Source organism: Bactrocera latifrons, unplaced genomic scaffold (genome assembly GCF_001853355.1).
Source record: "Bactrocera latifrons isolate USDA-ARS-PBARC rearing strain unplaced genomic scaffold, ASM185335v1 scaffold_4, whole genome shotgun sequence".
Lineage (NCBI taxonomy): Eukaryota > Metazoa > Arthropoda > Insecta > Diptera > Tephritidae > Bactrocera > Bactrocera latifrons.
The window spans coordinates 2,217,216-2,237,956 of NW_017537045.1; the positions used below are offsets into that span (position 1 = coordinate 2,217,216).

The 20,741-nt window shown below is 36.6% G+C and overlaps 1 protein-coding gene across 2 annotated transcripts in view; it reads left to right on the plus strand.

Moving 5' to 3' along the window:
- Positions 1–220: 220 nt before the first annotated feature.
- The window catches only part of LOC108972379 (nuclear pore complex protein Nup88), an 89,459-nt gene continuing 68,938 nt past the window's right edge, over positions 221–20,741 (plus strand). For both annotated transcript variants that reach the window (XM_018938933.1, XM_018938934.1), the window contains exon 1: positions 221–594. In XM_018938933.1, coding sequence (XP_018794478.1) covers positions 382–594 — 213 coding nt within the window. In that variant the 5' untranslated portion in view covers positions 221–381. The remainder of the gene's footprint in view (positions 595–20,741) is intronic.

Genomic DNA, 20,741 nt, shown 5'->3' on the forward strand with positions numbered 1-20,741 from the left:
TTTTCTATCTTCTCCCACAATAGCGTAGCACCACCCATTCACCACTTGTAACCCCCTATGTGGTGAAATATATACGACATAACTTCTCAATACAATTTTGCTTGCTATGCAGCGCCATCTATGTTTCAACTTGACGCATAACATTCATTTCAGTTGTAAACAAAACGCTGTCAAAACGTTAAACGCCAGCTGCAAGCCAATCAGCTGTTTTTTGCTTCACTCAATTCGTTTACATTTTTGTTAACCTAAAATTTTTTAGTGTTTTTTAACAATACGCGTAGTTTTGCCGCCACAAATTAAACTTTTTGTTTATTGCTGTGAAATTGAAGTGAAATTGTGTGGTTTTGTGTATTCGCTAAAGTGTTTTAAACAAATTTGACAATGTTCAACGCACGCACGGACACGTTGAAACTAAATCAAACTGCGATGTTTGCTAAAATACGCGCCGGTTTGCCGGTGGAGCGCCAGCATACGCAAAATTTGCTCGAATGTAAGGATGATATGCTATACGCATGGGATTCAGAAGAATGTTGCTTATTGGCGGTGAATTGGCGTCTGGCCGCCTTGGAAGGGTTCGAAGCCGTGAAATATCAGGTAAGTGTGAAGTAGCATTGAATTGTACGAATAGTTTACATTTGGCGGTGGGTGGCAGGGTGTGATTGCATATGTATATAGTTGTGCGAATGCTTTTGCCGCCTTTGGTATCTTTGCTAACAAATTTAATATATTTCATGTTCTGTGTATTCGCAGAAACAAACCGATCACACTTTTATGAGTTAAAATGGTTATGAGTTAAAATGGTTAACTCGTGTTTTAGTAAATGGTATTCTTGCTGCTGTGATGAGTGTCGTTTAATATTATAACACCATAATTTTGGAGTTTTACGCAGCCTTTAATAAATATAAATAAAGTCTTACAACAGTATTATATATAGTGATCTGTGTGTATTTAACGAAACAGTACCAATGTCAACAAATTATTTCCGAATATCTTTGCATAAATATAAACTTTGAGAATTAATAAACGCGATAAAATCTTCTTATTCCTAAAAAAAATTTAATTTAACAGTAACACACGCGTTTACATTTAGATCTCAGAGTACATTGATCCTATTTTTATGCGTACGTGTAAATTTTAGTCTAATATCGCCGTAGATCGTTTTGTGCTTAAGATAAAGAGAAATATTTAAATTTAATGAAATTAAGCATACCTAAGTCATTGAAAGCTCTTAGCGAAGAAGTTTTATGCAACAGTGCACAGTGAATGTCAATAACAAATATTTTATACAATTTACAATTGACATAGTTAAAGAAATATTTGTATAATGATCATTCAAAACATAGCTCGTTAAGTCTTGAGTAACGCACGTTCCATAAAAAAGGCATGAATCCACAAAAAATATATTTTTTTAAATAACGTCACGCATTAGCATCCGTTATATGCGGAAAGTAATCGACTGCAATTATTCAACGGCTTAAATATCAATTTTTCTCACATTTCTCGTCATTAAACTGTGCATTTTTTATACAAAAAGGAAACCTCCCTCATATCACAGTACTGCTGCTAAAGTAAATAGGTTTGTTTCACGACATTCCCTGTTGGTTTGGTATACAATTTTTATTTTTATTTTTTTTTATTTTTAAACTCTGTTTTCCTTACAGCTGCCCTCGTCCAATGACAGCAAGACGCTTCATTCAATGGCATCTTCAATTTCGTGTCAGTTTTTTTTTTTTATCAGCGCCGCTATGACGCCAACTAGCCAACGACGTCGGGCACTTTGTCACACACAAAGTGGGAAGCAATTCTTTTGCATTTTATTACAATTTTTCTATTTAGTATAAAAAATTCAATTTTTCCACGCACATACAACCAAACACGTGCGCATTAGTTTGTGTTTTTGCGGCGATGAGTATCTGCCACCCCTTCCCGGTCTGCGTGCGGCATGCTAACTTGCACAGCACATTTACTGCCTCATCTATTTAATACCATAAATAATTGCTTCTAATTAAATATGCTCAAATGAAAATGTCCGCTCTTTTCGCTTTTTTGTTTTGCTAAATGTCATTTTTTCAATTTTTCGCACCCGTTTGCTTCATTGTGCGCTGAGCTAAAGGACTGCTGCTGGACGCTTCGGCTTCCCGGTGCTGCAGTTGACGCGCGCGTGATGGAGCGAATGTCATTCGAAATGAAATTTAAGTTCCAATTTGCGAGCAAAACGAAGAAACAATTACAAAAGCAAGCAAAAGCAGAAAAATTAAACAAAAACATTTAATACAAAAGGATAAAGTAAAGTGAAATAAAAATTGCGGAAGTTAAGAATTAAAAAGAAATGCAAAAATTTTACTCAGCAGCATGCAGCGCGGCCGCTGGGCGTTTAGCTTGCACATGGTGCGGCAATGTGGGTGGCGTTGACGGAATTTAATAGTTTTCAATTAGGAATCATTCGTTTGCAGACGATAGCTTCCCTCCCCCATACGCCATTACCGTTTTGTTGGCGCCTCATCCGCTTCCTGCGCCTGTCAGTCAGTCAACGCTTGACGCTTCTTCCGCGTCGGCTGCCTACTTCCTTTGCGCTGTCTTTTAGCGTCTCTAAGCCGACCTGCTTGCCTACACGTTCGCCTTGTTTCAAGTGTCAACAAATGAAGTCACGATTTTGTCGCGCACACAATGCACCTCAAACCCCCTCCACTACCGTCAGCAACGCGTACGTTTCACTCTCGCCACCTCAGCTCATTTGGCATGCACTATTCTTTCAATGACTGCTGACGGCGCTTTTCACGGCATTTTTTCGCGCCTTGCCGTTTATCGTAAATTTTATTTTATTTTAATTTCACTGCAATTCGTTATATTCTCAATGTTTCTCACACTTTGCACCCCGACACTTAACTGTTTACTTATTTTTTTTTCTCTTTATTTGTGCTTTATTTTTATTTGTGCACTAGCGGTCGCGTCAATTTCTTTTAGTCCCAGCACTGTTTTGCTTGCAACAGAAAATTCTTTATTGAAATGCTCGCCCTGGAATTTGTCACGTGACACTCATTTGCTGCAAAAAGCAAGAAAATAATGCAAAAATTACCGTTTTTTTATTTTTTTGAGTCCAGAACTGGTAAAATGGCGTGTAGACTCAAATGTGGCTGTGTTTAGTGAGCGCCACCGCATTGAGTGTCAGCACAATTGCTTTGCTGATTATAAGTGGCATGCAATGTGGGGTTATTTTACAACAAAAAAAAAATGCGAAAAAATCTTCGAAGTCATAGCCTATTTACTCCACCCTTAATGCTAGCTAAAGTGGAGTTCTAATTAAAAGCACTTGTTCCTATTCAGTTTAACTGATGCTATTTTGTTTCGCAAATTCCACTTTATTAACTTAGGAAGAAAGATTTTTTTTACGAAAAAAATAATATAAAAAACTATAATAACTTTTGTTGTTGTTGTCGTTTTTGGAGTGGCAGAAACTGAGCTAATTTGAGAAAATGCTGCCGAGGTTACAGTTTTAGGCAGACTAAAATCCGGGTTAAGTACACTCGACAGATTATCATATGTATCTGGGTTTAACTATTTTTGTGACACAATCAAATAAAAGAGGTTCTGCCAAACATTCCGTAGAAAACACCCTTGCAATCAACTGCTTGTAGCATAATCGGCTTCTAGGGGCATCAAGAGATGATTCCCTAGTTAGGTCTACAATATATTCAACACTTTACCGATCAGGCTATCGATCCAATGGACTGCAGTCAGTTGTTGAATGCGATTCATAATATTTGAACCACCACAACCGAAACCACTCAACCCAAATTCAATTTTAGTTCTAATCTCGTCTCTTAAAAATATATTTCGGTAATCTTCGTCGATAAATTATCTGATTAGACAGATTTATCTAAGAACTATAATGTTTCTTCCAAAAAGCTGAAATTGATAGATTTCCCAGCATTCCTTCAAAAGGCTTCGGGAAGGTCTGAAATGAATTAAAAGCTTATTATGTGAGTGTGTTCCTGTAACATTGAACCGTAACATTCTTGAAGGGGGTCAAGACTTGGGTGTTTTCAAAGCTTCGTCGGATGTAATTGCTCCTCCGGGCGGAAACATAGTAGTGAAATTGAAAGAAAGAGAGATAGAAGAGATGGGAAAAGTTTGAGAGGTTATACATATCTTATATCATATATATAAATCTTCTGACCGTGTGTTTGTAATTGAACTGCTCCTAAACGGCTGGACCGATTTTGATGAAATTTTTTGTGTGTGTTTAAGTAGATTCGAGGATTGTTTAGATTCACAATTTGGTCCACTGGAAAATGTTATTTTAAATTAATTTTTCATTTGTAATTAATTGCGAATTTTGGAATGTTTTACATTGGATCCGCTACCATCGCAGTATCCAATATTCAAACCGTAAATTGGCGTAAACGTACAATAAACAAAACAATGCCAAAGTAAAAGCCGATATCTGTAGACAAGTTTTCATAATGTGGACAGAGTTGTTCGTTCTTAAGTAATAAATTGGGTGATTCAATACATCTATGGGTAGCTTTAACACTTTTTTCATACCTGCTAAATATTGGAGGGGGTATCTCGACAGGCAAATTGCAAAAGATCTGGCATAAAAAATTAGCGGCATAATTCAATTCCAATGATTCCTTCAGATTCGCCGATACCATTTAAACGTTTACAGTTTCCAATCTGCTTGGCATTTGCGATGACTATTAATAAGGCACCATCGAATTTATTTATACCTCTCAAGGATTAACCAAAAGTATTGTACATCCGATGGCATTACGATAATTTCAGTATTTGCGGATAATTAACTCTGAGAATAAATACCCGTTATAGAATAGTTTAAGATCCAACTTTTTCACTAAATGATTTCGAGTTTTTATTCAACACAGCTTTGACATTTAACATCTCTGAAAGCATACTAATACACAATACTCACATGCTAACGATTGGTTTACGTCTGTCGGCTCCGCTAGTATCTATGTATATATAGACATATATGATAGAATACGATTAGTATCCCACGACTCTAAGTAATGGGGAGAGAGATGAGGAAATGAAGATGGATGAAAGAGAATTAGAGATAGAGATGGAGAGATTATGCTTATGGAGATAAGTTTGGAGATTCGATTATTTCAAGAAATTGTGACAGCCTTCAAGAAGTTGTGATTTAACACCATTAAACTAGTTCTTAAGTGGTTATTTGAGGTCATTGGTTTTTAGCAATAAATTAGACTCTTTTCAAGCTGTAGAAGTCAATTTAAACGTGATATTCATGACATATGTACGACTTGATTTGGTGGAAAAAGAACTTGAAATTGAGTTCATCGAATACGTTCCTGCAAAAGAGGTCGTGGAGTTGTCATTTAACGATGTTATTTTTAAAACTTAATTCTATTGAATATACTTCACATTAAATACAAAAAAAAACATTTGAATTTCCATATACATACATACCATGTTCAGATCGACACTTAATCACACGATTTCAGCTGTTGAGTGGTTTATTCTACTAATCCTATAAATTTATCAAGATTTCGCCATACACAAATGACAGTTCAAAATCACTTCATCGAAATGATTAGAAACTGATCCACGCTAAATCTCTCTGTGCGACTCTGATTTTGCGCCATCTACTTGGCAGTATTGAAAATCTATTACATTATCACAGCTGACTTAGAAACTACAAAGAGTCAGAATGCAAAAAAAATTTTTTTAAGCAAGGAATATATTTCCCAAATGCAAACATGCGTCCAACATTTCCAGTATATGGAAAATATTTAAAAGAAGACGGCTTTTATTTCAAAATATTGTATGACAATGTGTGCTTTTGGCGTTGTGAATTTTTGAATGGCAAAAACAGCTGTTTTTTCATCTTTCCAACGGCAGTGAGAACGGGCTGATTAGTGAAGGGCTTAAATGTAATCTAACCCCTTGAAATTTTCGGTCTGAACATTTTATTAAACATTATTTATTTATTATTATTTTTTTTTTGGAAAGAAATCATAGCATTATTATTGGCAAACTCTGTACTTGCCGTCAGTAGGAGAATTTCATTTCTGTGTGAGAGTAATTACATTATAGCCATTTATCTCCTGCAATCTCATAGTAGAGTAACTTTACCATATCCATTAAGAAGGTATAAAGAACCATACTTCTAAAAAAAGAAAGCTTATCAGCTTAAGACCTTAAAAAAAATTTAACTCCGAAAATGTACTTACTTATATTTTTTCATTAATTCAATATTTTATTTAAAATTTTCGCATGCAAACAACCGCAATGAATTGAATGCATTGCAATGCAGTCAATGATGTCAGCCACGAAAAACGAACTCATAGCAAAAAAGAAGACAAAAACTCGTTTTAACGACCTGCCGCATGCCAAGGCGCTACCAAACGACTAATTAATTGAAGTCACTCGAGGATCGTGAATGAACCGCTGCATATAGAGACTTATACTATTAACCTTTAAAGAGCATATTAAATTGTATCTGAAATGTAAAATGTAAATGATGTAAAATGTAAAACATTATGTAAGACATTATTGGCAGCCAAAATGGTGGTTATATAAAAAGGATATTCTGAGTACTTATGTATTTAGTTATGAGGGTGATTCTTAAATGAGCCATAGAAAGATTTAGAATACTTTAAGACAAAAGTAAAGCTGATTTTTATTGTTAGTGCAAGTTAGATAAATTTTAAAAGAAAAATATACATTTCGTGGAATAAACTTTTTCATACCAAATAAAATTTACTTTTGACCATTTTCAAAAGCTTCTGCACAGACCTTTGCACAATTTTTGTATAAGTTCCTTAAAAACAATCCCATCTGCATCAAGTTTTATGTATTTAAACTCAGTTTTACAAGTGATAAATACGAGGAATGAAATTTTAATGAGGCCGAAAGCTTTGAGGTATTTTTGATACAAATTTCTTTCCTATATCAGTCTCTTACTCGTGTTTTGGTCAAATCTAAAAAATTAGTAGTTGCTGTCTGTAGGAAAACGCGCTAACAGATCCTGGTGCTTTTAAGTTTCCTTACGTCTTTCTACCTTTGGTCTTCAAATTTCTTCCATATTAGACTCGTATGTATGAGTGCCAGGTTACAGCGGAATCGCCGGAAACTGAAAAGCCGATGCCGCAAAGCCGCTCCTTATCCACTTTTATACGATTAGAAGTCGGTCGGTTTTTCGATGTCCTTTTGAGTTTTGGCATTGGACCTATGATCTTCTAGATTGTACTTAAGCGATCCTTCGAACTGTCAGCTTTTAGCAAACTCAAACTCGAAGAACTTTTTTCGGACGTTCTTTGGCAAAGCTGTATGGAGAAAAACGAGATATAAGGGCAGAAATCATGCCACTTTCTCCAAACTTGCCGGACTTTTAGCCGACTGAGATTGAAATAGCTCGATATATATATTGATATTAGCCGCCTTAATACATTTGGGATAAGCTCAAAACGCTTCGTCAATCTGAGGATCTAGTGATTCACTTTTAAAAGTTTATGGATAATACTACGGACGTTATATCTGTTCAAGTGAGTTCCATCGATTTTGAGTCAATTCTAGCTAACCTAACCTCAATCTTTTTCCAAAGTACCCAGTGGGATACATCCCCAATAATGAGACACTACAGATCGTAGAATTTAGTTTTGTTCTTGTTAAGGAATTATTGATATTAGAAATTTAATACTACCAACTTAATGGTTGATTCCAATATCCACACCTTCGTTCATCACATATTTAATTCTTTCCAGGTTTATATTAGTGTTTCGAATATGACTATCAACTCCTTAGTTAAGTTTAATTTGATGACAATTTTTGCAAAAGTTTTGGGGAATGCTGTCACAGTGTCAGTTTTCGGTCGAACATACCTCCTGCAGTATTTCATATTAAACGCTTCAGATCGTCGTATAGACAATGCATTCTTAGCAAACTGGTTCACTATTTCATTGCCCTCTATGCATTTGTGACCTGGCAATACTTACTAAGCAGAAAACCTCCAAAAGCCTTGATCCAAGTTAAGTTCTCATCGCCATTACTTGAAAATCTCAGACGCACCCTCGTAATGTAAGTAATTATCGCCTCGGTTAATTAATTACACCCATTTATATGCATTACAAACTGTCAGCAAGTACGAATAAGTAATCAGCCATTCATAAGTGGATATAATGTCTGCACTATATATAGTATGTACCATAGGTAGCTGATGGTCCGCGGTTGCAAGTACTCAATATTTTCTGTTCACTTACTAATTTGCCATTTTTTATGTAAACATGTCAGCGCTAATTAAACGAAACGTCATTGTGTGTCAATGCGAGGTAGAAGTCAGTCGTGTCCCTGCAATTCGTGGTACTTGGGTACTGCAGCTGAAGAGACAGTTGCAGTGTCGTAGACAAAGCGCTGATTATTAATTTATTTCCAGCAACATTGGTGCAGGCATCTGATTTTTCTTGTGTTTTTCACGCTACATGGTCATCAAAAGCATCAGCATTGCTGCTATCAGCCTCCTTGCTTGTTGCAGCCACCGAGGTGTTTCTCACCTCATTGACAGTTTTGCGCTTCTCCAAGTCTTCGCTGTCCGTTCGTCTACACAATATACATTTTTATACCCTGAACAGGGTATATTAAGTTTGTCACGTAGTTTGTAACCCCTAGAAGGAAGGGTCGGAGACCCTATAAAGTATATAATCATCAGTATGTTGAGCTGCGTCGATGTCCGTCTGTCTGTATATATACGAACTAGTCCCTCGGTTTTTAAGATATCGTTTTGAAATTTTGCCAACGTCATTTTCTCTTCAAGAAGCTGCTCAGTTGCCGGAACTGCTGATATCGCACCAATATAACATCAAGCTGTCATACCAACTGAACGATCGGACTCAAGTTCTTGTAAGGAAAACTTTCACATTTGACAAGATATAGTCACAAAATTTGTTACGGACTATCTTCTCAAGCAGGAATGTAATCTCCGAAGAAATTGTTCAGATCGGTTAACTATAGCATATAGCTGCCATACAAACTGAACGATCGAAATCAAGTTTNTTCTCAAGCAGGAATGTAATCTCCGAAGAAATTGTTCAGATCGGTTAACTATAGCATATAGCTGCCATACAAACTGAACGATCGAAATCAAGTTTTTGTAWRGAAARCTTTCACATTTGACAAGATATAATGACGAAATATTGTATGGACTATTTTCTAAGGCAAAAATGTAATCTCCGAGGAAATTGTTCAGATYGGTTAACTATAGCATATAGCTGCCATACAAACTGAACAATCGGAATCAAGTTCTTATATGGAAAACTTTCGCATTTGACAAGATATAATGACGAAATATTGTATGGACTATTTTCTAAGGCAAAAATGTAATCTCCGAGGAAATTGTACATATCGGTTAACTATAACATATAGCTGCCATACAAACTGAACAATCGGAATCAAGTTCTTATATGGAAAACTTTCGCATTTGACAAGATATATTCACGAAATATGGTATAGCTTACTTTCTAAGGCGACAATGTAATCTCCGAGAAAATTGTTCAGATCGGTTAACTATAGCATATAGCTGCCATACAAACTGAACACATAGTTTCTAACAGAAATGCACGTGAAGGGTATTTAGCAACCAAAGTTAACGTTTTTTCTTGTTATATTTGTTTAGGTCCTTGGGCAGCGAACCCGTTGTGGAATCCACTCGGTTTGTTTTTTTTTTTTTTTTTTTTTGAGTCTTTGCAATTTTATAGCTTCGTGTATGCAAACGCTGGAGTCTATTAACCTCAATTTTATTACGCGCCACTCATTTAATATGCTGACGCCTTTGCTAACCAGCGCGTTCCCCTCCAGCTACATTGCTGTTGCTAAATAAATAGCGTTTGACTGGGAGAAAAAATCGAAAAATGTTTTTCATCACTTCTACCTGTCGCCATTGAGTACTGCAGCTATATTTTAAAATGCAACACTGTTGCTTGCACATTTTTATGCGTTGCGCTTACAAATCACGACGCCATTCAAAGCTAACCGCATTCGAGCTTTGCGTACACTTTTTTTTCATTAATTTCTCCACACTTGCGGTCCTTACCGCTCGTTTGGTCCATAGTTCAGTTGCATTCGTTTTTGGCAGCTTTCTTTTCGTCAATTCCTCCACTATTTTTTTTCGTACCGCACTTGGTCCATCAGTTAGCGGCATTTGCTTAAACAAACTTTGTTTCGTTTTTTTTTTTCACTTTGCAACAATCAACCGGAAACAATGTTTACAATTTTTTCCTTGTTACCTGTCCTGTTTGGCTGCACTGCGGCATTCAATTGTTGCTGTCGGTCCATCGTCGCCGCTCAATGTTCGTCGAAAAGTATTGAAAAATCGCCAGACAGCATTTCACGTTCAATTTTTTTTTTTTTTAATTTTTTTTTTTTTTTTTGCTGTCCGGCGGTCACAAAGTTAATTTGTATAAAAAAAAATGCGCACGAGCGAGAGCGTATGATTGTGCGGTTTAGCCTCGGCGGTACGTTTCAATGTTTATGGCTTCAAAAAAACGCGTGAATTACTTTTCCCCCAAAATGTTGTTGCCCTCTAACCTCACACTTCACTTCACATAACTTCACTTTCACTCTGTTTCATTTGCCATTTACTCTATGCCACTTCAAATTCTCTTGACTTTAGTTCACCAACCCTTCACTCCACCTTACCTTCATTTCATTCCACATTCACTACTCAAGCACGGCACTCCGCTAACATACACGAAAACCGCTCGGCCGTTGCGCTTCGTGAAAAGGGTTCAACTGCAGCGCTTTCTTTTGCGAACGCAAAGAATCCAGTTAAAAGTATGAAAGCTAAAATTTATTGGTATTTTACACTGTCGTACTGTTATTTATTTGCTATTTCCCTTATTTTCACCGTTATTGTGTTCGTTTTTTATATTTTTTTAAGTTTTCCAAATAAAGGTAATTTATAAGAAAATTGTTTGTGTAAGCACGGCCTGAAAGTTGGTTAATGAGACACAGCCACACTCACCCAAGTTCAATGAGGCTAATAAATTAATAGAATGACACTTTTGGGCAGTTCTAACCTCACAATTTAACCAAAGTTTATGTTATATCACAATGTTTTACTTTAGACATTGTTTGCTTCTTACTTTCGTATTTTTAGAGAGGTGTTATCGTGTATAAATCTTAGAAAAAAGTTTTAAATGCATTCGATTTTAAGATCTTGTTGTACAATGATTTTGGTAGCAGTCTGAAAACATTTAATCAAGAAATTTACTCTAAAAATATGACTAGTCTTCTTCAAAACTCTTATCGTAGAGCTTGATAGCACAGCATAGCAAGTGGAGTATACTCTACAACGAAATTGCATCCGGAAAGATAGAACCCTTATATTGGCAATAAGAATGAAAAGTTGGCCTGCATAGATGTCCCAGTAGTGAGGAACTCCTTTATGCAGAAGAATCCGACTGAACGTTTTATTTTCGGTAATCCATAAGTATTTGCTGGCCTAGAGCTTGGACATACATAGACTTTTTGAAGCTTCTTCAGCCAATCTTTTTCAGTGGACTCAATGTTGTCATCTCAGGTTTCACTCTCGAGTTGTAGCCATCTAAAGGTGACAGGTCAATTGAAAAGTCCACGGCCACTAGATAGCGCTACTAGCGTTATATCCATACATTTTTTAGTTAGCCCTATCTTTCTACGGCGGGTGTATAATCCGACAGCGGTCAAACCATTAGCTTGTGAAGTATATAGATTTAAGTGAAGCAACTTTTACTATTGTAAGAAAGTGGACGAAAAAGAATGTTTTCTGGGCATGAGTCATCAAAAAAATTTTATGAACAATTGAAATTTCAAAAAAAAGAATTCAAAAAAAAAATACCGCAAGACTTTTTTGACAACCTATTATTATGTTTTGGAATTGATGGATTATCTATGCACATTTAGATTTCATTCAGAAGTGAAATGAGAGGTAAGATGCCGACACGCTACGGCAATACTGTCAAACTTCCCTAGTAATTGTAAGCAAAGACTTCAATTTCGTTCCTTTATTACGTCAGGTACTCATATTTTTGTCTGTCCAACTCACACCAACATACTTGTAGGTAACGGTGAACAAATTGCCGGCGTATTTATTTCAAACATTCTCGTTTTAGTATCTCCTGCATTTCCTGTCCAAAAAATTTCCCATAACCCCCAAAACATTAAACGGATACATTGATACCCCGCAGCTTATCACGAAATTTATCTCACAACACGAATGTGTGCTCGACAAAATAATAAGCACCAAATTTAACTGTCATCAACACGAAAATGGTAGACTTTCCTTTTCAACTGGAAATAATAAAAAGTAAATAAATAGCAAAGGGTTGCCACGCTATATATGTCACATTGCATACACACATACTTCCGTAAGAAATGCCATTACGGTAACCAAAAAATCATTTCCTTCACACTTTTCATATTAAAAAAGCATAAAAGGCACTCAAACGCCAATGAAAGAACACGCAAGCAACCGCAGAACGCTTAAGCCTATGCACAAGAATTGCCAACACGAAGAAAGAATGCTTGTTTTGGAGACAAACGGCACTTCCTGTTGCATGTGCACAAGACAGGCGGCAAAAGCGTTTGCCCCAAGCATTCGCAACGCCTTTTTTATTGCTTTTTAATAACACAAAAGCTAGTGTGACAGCAGAGTGGACGAAAAAAAAGGAAGGCAAAGAAAACGGCAAGAAAATTGGCTACAAAAGATGCTAATGATTTATTTAATCGATTTGCACATATGTTGCCAGTTGCACATTTATCTTGTCCGACGCCCACACAATAAAAACACGCGTGTGTGTGTGTGCGCTCTGCCATGTGACACATGACCTGTGAATGCGGTCAGCCACTCAGTAGTCCCTTTTGTGCTGCTCAATAAGTGTCATTCCTCGTTTTTTTATGGTCTAGGTGTTGCGCGCCTTTCTATGCATCCTGTTGCATGGACCACGGACTGGCAAGCTGTTGACAAGGGTTACACAAACATAAAATGCGCATCTTAGGCACGCACGCACTCAATGGACCGGGTCACGCTAGTTTAAGTGGAAAGCAATAGTTAACTAGCAAAGCAATTTTTTACGGCCGATGAACTGCGTTGGCTGGATGGTCAAGCTATTTTGGGGTCGTTTAAGCTTTGACCAACTGAGGCAAGCTGTAATAAATTTTGGCGAACTTGGTTTTCCTTTAATGTAGAGGCAGCTATTTGGCGGTTGGAAGTGATTGCAGGGGTTGTCCGAATGCGTGCACGCAGCCAAATTTTGTTGAAAGTTCAAAATTTTTCACACACACAAGCTTAAAAGGGTTCAAAACTGCTAAAAGACTACCATATTTTAAAGTGTTTTGAAAATTTAAAGAAAATAAAATGTGAAGCCAAAGCGAAATTCATATGGTGCAAGCTCCAGTAAATTTTTTATAAAAAATTTCAGCAGAAAAATTATTCTCTATAGAAATGAACATGTCGTTATCACTTGGTGCACGTCTAGACTATAAGAAAATTTCCTAAAAGCCTTCCAAACAAGCTAACGGAGCTTCTATCGAAATGCTCGCGATTTGTGTGGTCTGGCGGTTTCCTGAAGGTATATAATTCCTCTCTTATTGGCAAAATTGGGCACTTCTGGGCGATTACTTTTCTCAAGTGGTTCAAATATTATCTGCATATCACAGATATGGCGTATTTTCTCGTTTTTGATAACCATATTTGAACGTGCTAACACAGTACTGAGTCAAGCAGTGAGTAATGTTCCGATAGACTGTTATGACTGAATAGTAGCGATGTGATCTCGTAGACAGAGATTGCCTTAAGTGTCGCTCGACTGTTCTGTTGTGTTAAGCTTTATCTCTACGCACCGACTTATGACAAAGACCTCTACTTGAAGTCTGCTCGCAAAACTTCCCGTTTGGTGCGTGGTCCTGCGACAAAAAAAATTTCTTCTACGTTTTCGAGCCGTCGGTGTACCACTTATTCATTCTTACTGCGGAGATTAAGGGGTTACATGGGTTTCCTTGCGCAAAAAACGGCCTTTTTTTTTTACATATAAAAAATAAAATATTTTAATGAAATTTTTTTTAAGTTAAAAGACTCATATTTAATAAACATTTTGCAAAATTTTCAAAAAAAAAATATCATAATGGCAGTCATTACGACGCCATTTCCGGCAGTCCCTCGGAAAAAAGGTGCATCCGCGTTGTCAGCAGAACTTCTTTCATGATAATCTCAAATAAAAATAAAAAATACGTGTTTTATTAAAGACAATAAACTAGGTATTGGACGAAGGAAAACAAAAAAAAAAATGAAAATTGGATTTTTGGCAGATGCTTTTATAAAAAAAATGCAAATTTCGTTGAAAATTTTTCGAAATTTTTTTTTTAATAGTTGCATTTAAAAAATAAATCCTTCGTTCAACACCTTATAAATGATATCTCGAAGACCTGTGTAAAATTTCATCAAGATCGGTTAAGTAATTCGCGACAAATCTTGACAACCGACTTTGAAAACATAGTTTTGAGAAAAACGCTTTTAAACTTTTACCTACTGTGCCCTCAGCCTGTACCTGACCATGAGCGTCCACCTTTTCAAGGTTGTATCTCCGAAACTATTAGTAGGATCAACTTGAAAATTTATTACAATATTCTAGAGAAGTTATAGAATTTAATAAGACAAAAAATTTAGATTTTTTGAAACTGTGAAACCAAGTAACTGCTTAACTTGAACTTCTTGGTGAAGTTTACCCGTTTGGTAATGCTTTCGGAGAAGAGCCAATGGTATTTCACCACTTAAGTCCTTTATTCGCTGGGATGAGATTACCTCACCTCTACCAAACACTTCTGGTGACATTTGAACCAGTGTGTGCCTTGCGGCTTAACCCCTGCACCATGGCAAGGAGCCTGTCACTCGTAGAAGTCTCTCTAACACCATAAAGCATGATTTGATCACACATCGCGTGGCAAGGCATCTATTGAAGACATTTATTAAGCTTGACCTGTCGAAAGCTAAAGCTCCAAGGTTTCAAAATCTCATACATGCTACCGATGACTTTTTTGCCTCCGTACAAATCAATCTTTCAAAACATGAGAGATCCTTAATCATGCATTACTTTAAGTAATCTTTGTCGGCGCTGAAAGTGGTGTCGATGAGCTGCTTTTTCATTGCCTTCTATAACTAGTGGATGGTAACCCAAATAAGGTTCCTGAAAGTGGTCTCATTATGGTACAATGAATCATCAAAAGACCAATGTGTTTATGTCTGCTTAATATTTAGATCTATCCTTGAATCATTGGGTTATGATTTCGTATTACATTCGGTACAGTTTAACATTCTCGGCCACATTGCCGATCTGCCTCAATTATTGTCATATTTCATTTGACTATTTATTGCTTGGATGTCCACGTGTGGAAGTCCTTGTGTTCTCTTCACCTGCGCCACAAGTTTACTACGTCTTCTCACTTTTTTCCAGCGCTTTCAGGTTGCAAGCAGACTTTATTCGTTTTAGTAACTATGTGTAAGTCCTATTCGAATTGACTCAGTTAGGAAAGGTTTTCCGAACTCATGGTCCGATTCGACTTTGATTTTACTCCGGTATACTTTTCCTATCTCCTGACGAGATCCTGATTACATAGGCTATTAAATATAGGTATATCATGCTCTACCTTGAAATCATTTGCTTCAATCACCCCCGGTAACAGGCAATTAAAATACTCTCCATTTATGCGGACAGTTGAAAAGTGTAAGCCGTTTCCTTCCCTCATCTAATGTACAAGCGATCTCATAATATTTCCGGGCTAGAAATAAATATTAGCAAATTTACTTCTCAGTTCTCCGTTTCGGTTAAGTAATTTGATTCATTTCCGTTGATTAGCAGCCGGGTTTTTTCACACAAATTGCACAGTTGTGCAAACTTTCGAAAGTGGAAGTCGCTACTTTTCCGGTTTGTCATACGCAATGTAAATAGTGCTACGAGTACAAAAATAAGAGTAAGGAAACGTTTCATTAGTTTTCACTTAATTAGATTTTTTGCGAGCATACAATGCTACAACAGCAACACTGATGGCATTTTGATGATTCGTGCGCACCCAATTCTGCTGCATACCTTATAATATACAGTGGCGGTAAAAAAAACAGCATTTTGGTTGGAACTTGAAAACTATAACTATTGGAATACCTAAAATATTATAATTTTTTTCTGCTGCTTCTTCCTTGCCTATCATTTTCAGATAGACAGACTTTTCTAAGGCCCATGAAGTAATACTTAATCATCCGTGGCAGAGTCTGGAGTTGGGAGTGGTATGGTTATGAGGCTTCCCCGTAAAAACTTTTCCAAGGCATCTTTACAATATTCGAACAAATTGTTCAGATCTGGCAACTATAGCATATAGCTGCTATAAAAGCTGACCCATCGAACTTACGTCATTGTATTTGTAGTGTCAAGGTATCTACACGAAATATAATTATTCAAGTAATCGCCACAATTTTCGATCAAAGAAGACTTTTTGGAGCCAAATTTTGTGCAGCAATGGGGCCTATTTCTAGCTCAATGAGAATGTAAACAAGCAAGATTTACGCATTTGCAACGAGAGCGGTTCAAAAGCTGTTATTTCATCCAGAAAAAACAAGGGTTTTGTGTGGTTTGTGGGCCGATGGAATCGTCGATCCATATTCCTTGGATGCCGGTGAAAACGTCACCATCAATTTCGATCGTTATCGCGCCCTGATAACCGACGTTTTGATGCCTGAAATTGGAGCTTCTGATCTCGGCGACATTTGGTATCAACGAAACGGCGCCGCTTCGCACACATCGCATCAGTCAACAGATTTATTGAGAGAACACTTCGGTGAGTAGATTAATTCACGTTTGACCCTGTCGATTGGGCACCAAAGTCGTGTGATATCACACCGTTAGACTTTTTGCTGTGGAGATATATAAAGTCGTAAAGTCTATGCGGACAATCCCGCTTCGCTCCTGGTCTTGGACCAACACATCACACGTGTCATACGCCAGTTACCAGTCAAAATGCTCGCCATCGAAAAGTGGACTTATAAGACGAACAATCTGAAACTGAGCAGCGGCCGATATTTGAAAGGTATAATCTTCAAAAAATCAATGTCGAAAAATGTTCTTTCGAATGATAATAATTTCGTCAGCTCTTTTCTGTATTTTTTAACGCTAGGTCTGATTACAAAATATAAAGAGGTTTTTAATAAGGACGCTACATAATATTCTTCCCCCTCTTTTGACATTTCTCTTCAGTAAGGTTTGCCATTTCATCATGCATAGATATACGATCCAACAACGAGACGAAATTATTAAAATTTATTACTGAAGTTTGGAGTCAATGACCTCAACCTTAAGAGTTGCATAAATTTTTTTCTAGCAAAGATTAGCTCTAACTACGACTTAGATCTGCACTAAATTCAAATTTGTCTCTTTCTCTCATCATAACATTATAAACTTTCCAGTGTTTTTAGGAATATCAGTGCTATTTTTGCCGCAACTTTTTCTAGATTGCTTCTTAAAAAAATATATTCTCTTATTTTCAGCGCAACTGTAGTATATCTTGTGTACACGTATTTCTAGTATTTTCATGCTGCATTGCTTAACTCATGCTTTTTCGCCCACACTACTCAACATTCCTTAAAAAAAATCACCAAAAATTACTGACTCTCCTTCCCTGCTTTCGGTGTTGCTAATGTGGCAAATTCCATTTAAGTGATAAAAATCGCTAACTTGCTTCACGTGCTCAGCTCTTCTTCTTTTCTTCTCCTTCTTGACCACACAACTAAATAGTGCGCGATGTAATTAAATAATTTAATTTAATTATTGAAAGGCAGCAAAGTTTACGAGCGCCTTTATGCTTTTGGCCATCATGCAAATGCACACACCCATGTCTTACCTAATTTTTGCTTTTACTACCCATTTTTCTTTGCATATAATATTTTTTTTTTTGTTTTTTTTTTTTTTTGTTTTTGCTATCTCATCTACACACATGTAAAGTTTGCATCTAATTAGTGAAATGCTCGTCCATGTTGCACGAATTGAAAATTGCATGTGTCAAAGCAATTATTTACAAGTGCACGCACACACACGCACACATGTATGCACACACGTAAACATGCCGTTAATGTCATTTTATTTGCACGTTGCTGCAGTGTGTGCAAACCTGGTTGAGGTTATTATGTCAGCGTATGATTTTTTTCATTGCCCCACGAAAGTGGTTTATGTCATTAAATTGACTGCTGCTGTCACCGGCGTTTCTTTACGGAAATCTCTCGAGTCTTCATATAGATTTTTACAGCTTGGAAGCGTCGTGCGTCATTTGTGTGTTATAAAAAACTAGTAAAACCGCTCGTTAGTTGGCGAAAGTCAGTTATTTGCTTGGTTTCTACTGCAAAGAACTTGTGTTCTTTACTACTCCTCCGCTGTTTCATGGCACTACGTGGGAAACATTTTTTGCTAGTAACATCCCTGTCTTTGCTGCTAGCAGGTATTGACTTTCATTGTGATTCTGAAGCTCAACTTCACTCTGACACTGCTTCATACAAAGCATTTTTCTCTATAAATTGTTTAACATTTTTCATTATAAAGTTTCTAAGTTTTACTAATAAGTCTACTTCCTTCAATATTCCGCGACTCCCTGCCATAAAGTGTCCAAATCCGTTTAAAAGCAGTTGCTTTTTAAAACAGTAGAGTCTAATGTTCCAAGTCTCCCGTTCGATAATCACTATTACTCTCCTTGCCTTGCCTTGGCCAATATTCGCCAATAGCCTTTAAAGCACTGCTGGGAAATGTAATCAATATGCTCGTAAGGCTCAAGGTATGCTCAGACTTTGCTGTTTTCCTTCTCAAGGGAAATGTGCTCAGATAATTTTGCTTCCGAAGCCTAGTTAACTTGTATCTGGTGTATTCATATCGATAGCTTAGCCTGCTGATAATTATTTCGTAAATATTTGAAGGCATATTTTTGAGCAAACATTCGGCGCTGCTTAGGGGTTAGGTGGTTTTCAGAGGTACAAAAAAAATGTATTTTTACGATTTTTTTTAATACAAGCAATCATATATTTGAAAAATATAATATCAAATATATTCGAACAATATCTCCTGAAATTTCGACACCAAAATGTTGAAAATTCCGCCGTTGAGACCGCATTTCCCTGGGTGTCTCTCAAAAAAGTGCTCTCGCCGTGGACAGCATAACTTATTATTGGTTCATATAAAATTAAAAAACTTAGCATATTCTGTTAGTACATATCTAAATCTCGTTTTTGAACGTAGGAAATAAAAAAATATTAAAATTGTCCTTCTTTTCACGGACTTCGAACTAAAAATGTCATTTTTGGAAAAAATTTCGGCATTTTTTGGTCAGAAAAAGAAGTTGTAATGAAACAAGAAAAAATCCTTCGTTCAACAACTAGATAATATTATATTATTTCAAAAACGTGTACACAATACGAACTAAATCGGTCGATAACTTTTGGAGAAATCGTGTCCACCGTCTTCAAAAACACAGTTTCGAGAAAACGCGTTTAAAGACAGGACACTTAGCACAGCTAGCCTTGAGTGCTCAAGTTCTCAAGGCTGTATCTCCGAAATTATTACTCAGATCAACTTTAAAATTTAGGACTATATTCTAGAGGTATTTTAGAATTTAATAAAGCAAACAAAAAAATCGATTTTTGGAAATTTTCAAACCCACCTAACCCCTTAAGATGAAATAACTCATCCCTAATCACCAGTTTGGCATCACAAAACTTCGTGGCGCAATTGTGCAAAGCCACAAAGTAGAAAACTTTATAACTGGCAATGGAAAATTGTAAATACTGTTCTATAAGTCCTGTATGTATTTGACAAAGTCTGCCACATAGGCCTTATACAAGGGTTCTTGCTTCTGCCGACCTCCTGGTTATTAACTTTGACTCCGAATTACGGCAACCTTTGCGAATGACTCTGCACTGCTGCCTCCAGGAAACGCAATTCTAGTCAATTGCCATGGCTCACCAAATGAAACATTACGATGAAAAAGGCCGTACAAATGGTGTATACGATTAGGTACGAAATAAATCTAGACCACATCATATTTTAAAGTTTTCAAGTATTTTTATGGATGCCTAACATAGATCTTAAAATGCCCACAATCAAAGAAACTGTAGAATAATATGTATAGTAGTGGTTACTCCATTGTAAAACCATGATAAGATATTTGCCATTCAACTGTGGTCAGCAATGTAAGAGGCAAAAATGTTATAATCGATTAGATCTCCCCCTTTGATTCAGTTCCTTCGATTCACCTTCATTTCTGCAGACTATTTTTCATTGTATTTCACCATCATTGTTATTTTCAATAAATCCAATCTAAATCTAAATGAGTGACGATATCCCGTCGATAATATGTTGAACTTGGACTCGTCAAAGAAGGTTACTTTCAATCGACTTCAGTCCAGCTTTGGTGCTTTATAGCCCACCGGAGACGTTGTTGACGCATTTTTTTTAGTCAAAGTAGCTTTTTTTACCAGTCGTCGAGCATTCAAAGCACCATCCCGGAGGTTATTTCGCATAGTTCTGGAAGTGATTTCGGTTCCAAGGTCTTCTATGATCTCCATCCCCAACGGGTTTGAATCGATTATTTAGGCTAATGCGTTCTATTTGCCGACCCTCCCTAAAAGATGTTTTCCATGCTGCTCCTGAGAATTCTTTTCTACTCAGGACCCATTGCTTTGAAATTTTTCAAAAAAAAAAAAAAAA